This window comes from Barbus barbus (genome assembly GCF_936440315.1).
Source record: "Barbus barbus genome assembly, chromosome: 44".
In the NCBI taxonomy this organism is placed as follows: domain Eukaryota; kingdom Metazoa; phylum Chordata; class Actinopteri; order Cypriniformes; family Cyprinidae; genus Barbus; species Barbus barbus.
The window spans coordinates 22,846,652-22,850,000 of NC_136722.1; the positions used below are offsets into that span (position 1 = coordinate 22,846,652).

General features: G+C 37.1%; 1 protein-coding gene across 1 annotated transcript in view; it reads right to left on the reverse strand.

Annotated features, from left to right (window-relative positions):
* Positions 1–628: 628 nt before the first annotated feature.
* LOC306863340 (C-C chemokine receptor type 7-like) overlaps positions 629–3,349 on the reverse strand; it is a 5,236-nt gene continuing 2,515 nt past the window's right edge. Inside the window, exon 2 of the mRNA XM_079406611.1 lies at positions 629–2,409. Coding sequence (XP_079262737.1) covers positions 1,142–2,407 — 1,266 coding nt within the window. The 5' untranslated portion in view covers positions 2,408–2,409 and the 3' untranslated portion in view covers positions 629–1,141. The remainder of the gene's footprint in view (positions 2,410–3,349) is intronic.

The following is a 3,349-nucleotide window of genomic DNA, read 5'->3' on the forward strand; positions in this document are numbered from 1 at the left end:
TGCAAACCTGTATCTGAGCTCTACAGGCAGTTATTTTGACCTCAGGGGTTGGTTTTTGCTCTGATATGCATCATCAGCTGTTAGACCTTTTATTAAGACATGTGTGCTTTTCCAGATCATACCCATTCGAGGGAATTTGCCACAGTTTACCTTCACTCAAAGTGTAAAATTTAAACTGTGCCAGAAAAGGTTATGAATACCTATGCAATGGAATCATTAAGGTTTTTTTTTTATAAATTTGCAAATATGTTAAAAACCTGTTTTTTGCTTTACCATTATGGTGTATGGTGTGCAGATTGATGTGGAAAAAAAAGTGATTTAAAAGCTTTTTTTTTTCTTGTGGCGTACAGTACATCGGCTTCTATACTTATTACCAATAAAATGAGAATTTTTTCCTTTCAGATAATCTAATGTGAATTTTTCGATGACACCGAGGTTTATCTGTCCATTTGTATAGCGTTGAAATCAGATTTGACCACAAGGTGGCGCCAACATTCTAATAAAGACCTTCAGTGTTTTCCATACTTCAAAAATCGGCAACTAACAAGAATTAAGTGCTGAAAGAAATTTATTTCCATAGATTTCAATTCAACACATCGTTTTTAAATAATAAAATTGTATCATTTATACAGAAAAATAATCTTTATTTTGCAGTTTTGTCAGTAGCAGTAATACAGGTAAAATGAGGGTACAGAAACTGAAAAATGAAAATAGCAGAGAATAACACATACATATAGAACAAAAGAATCTTAATTGTAAAAAAAAATGTGTGCATAATAATTTATTTACAGCATATGTCTAATATATATATATATATAGAAATTAGAAATGAATATTCATAGAAATCAAAGACTATTCTTTATTCTGCTGATTGTATATAAAGCAGTATAGGGCTTTTGTGTACATGCAGTTTTGTTTCTTATCCACTAGAAGTCCAAAATATAAAACTTAAGTCAAAACTTTCTTGTCATTTTTATTTTTTTTCAAATCTCATTTTGACTTTTATTTTATAATTATGACATTTTTAATCTCATAATTGTTTTACCAAAGCATTATTGTTATTATTATTTTTTGTGGCATACAGTCAATGGGTTTCTATACTTATTACCTTTAAAATGGGAAATTATTTATTTCAAATCATCTAATGTGCATTTATTGATGACACCAGCTTATAACTGAAGTAATTTTTACCAGATATAGGTGTTGGAAAAATGAATGTTTCAGCTGTGTCTGCAGCAGGTGTGTACAGGGCAGGGGTTTTCTTGGCAGACAGGTAAGTAGATGGGAAGGGTGAAAGTATGGTTGGAGCCGGAGACGATGGTGTGACGGAGCTTCCGTTGTCATGCTGTGGCGTTATATGGGACACACACGCGCACATACACCCGCCGTCCGTCAACAGCCTGATAATGTCGTTTCTGAATCTGACACCAACGAGTGCGTAGAGCAAAGGGTTCAGGCAGCACCTCACATAGGCCAGATTGCGTGTTATGTTTTCCTGAAGGTGGAACTTGGTCCAGTCTTCGCATTGTTTCGGAGTGGGTGTGAATATTTTAATCAGAAGCACCATAGTGTAAGGAAGCTGGAACAGGTGGAAAAGAACCACCAGAAGTGCCATCAGACACAAAGTTCTCTGTCTGCGCCAACATTTGCCACCGGCACGGCTCAAGACACGTCCGATCGCGCCGTAACACACCACCATCGCCACGCAAGGGATGCAGAATCCTGCGATCTTTGCAATCTGGGCCCACAGCTTCCATTTACTCACTTCATCGCCCCAAACTTTCATATCGCACAAGAGGACCTCTGAACCAATGTCTTTCTCCACAGAGCTGAAGAGCAGGTCTGGCAGGCTCAGGAAGACAGAAGTTGCTGCGACGCCAAGAGCAGACAGCATGCTGTAAAATAGTGTCCCAGAACTCATCTTCCGCACGGCCCTGGTGCGAACCACCACCAAATAGCGATCAACACTAATGCAAGCCAACAACAGCAGGCCACCGTAGGTGTTGATGGCGTACATACCACGGTTTAGCTTACATAGCCCCTCTCCAAACACCCAGCTGCCAATCAATGTCTCTCCCGTCTGTAACGGAAGAGTCAGCAGAAGCAGCATGTCGGACAGAGCCAGGTAGAACAGGAAGACGTCGGTCATGCAGCGTAGACGTAGACGGCGGTATCGTGCGAAGGTGGCAATGACCAGCCCGTTTCCAATTACACCTAAGAAGAAGACGATGAGGAAGACCATGGTCTGGACAACAGTAATGGCCAGCTCCTGCTCTATGCTGGCTACACACAGCTCCTCAACATCAGTCACGTTGGCAGAATCGATATCAGTGTAATTGAAATCATAATCAAAAGTGGTGCCTAAAAATGATGTTGAATCTTCTGTAGATGAATTAAAGCGCTCCATACCTGTAAAACATGGCAGAAACAGTTCATATTTGATACATGAATTTCTAAGGCCTCTAAATGATCAACATGATCCAAACCTTCCCAAAAACCCTACAATCTACTTCATGCCTTCGTTTTAATCGATAGTTCATTATCTTTAGCAAGTCAAAGAATAGTATACTTGATCTTAATTCATCTTACACTCTAAAAAAAATCTGTAAAAATATGGCACAATAATTTGAAGGAATTTTTCTGTATTTATTTTTTTACAGGTGTTTTACCAGTATTTTGAATTTTACATTTCATTGCATTGTGTTTTAGAGTTAACAGAAATGCCCGTAAAATCAATGGATAATGTCAAGTGTAATGAGATTTACAGATTTATATTTTACAGTGTACATTTTGCTCATATAAATAACAACTGAACCAAAATGCAGCCAAATATGATACAAAACATATGTATTTTTCATATTTATATTTTGTAAAAAGGTTCAATATTCTTTTTTTTTTTTTGTAAAAATCAATTTTTCAGTTTTTGATTTTTTTTTTATGGAAGACTTGACAGGGTTAAAGTGACGTCAGTGCTGTTGTGTTGTTGCAGTTTTTTACCACTAAGGGCGCTATTGAGAGTCTGGCTTCATGTGAATACTAATCTCTAAACTGAGAGTGTTTATAAGGTGTAGAAGATGCGAAAAACACCAAAATGCAAACAATTATCTGATCAAACAGTTACACATTTTTCGTAATTTTTTTAATCCACCTGTTTGGTTTAGTTGACTAAATGAGTCAAGTCATTCATAATTTCGCATGTGTGTGATTCAGGCAGTAATCTGAGCGGTATCCTTGTGTAGTGATTGAAGCAGGGGAAAAATCCTATTAATCCCTTGCTAAGGGTTGCAATTTAAATTCTTACGTTAAAGAAATAATGCTGAAAAATATCCAAAGATTTAGTCAATTATTG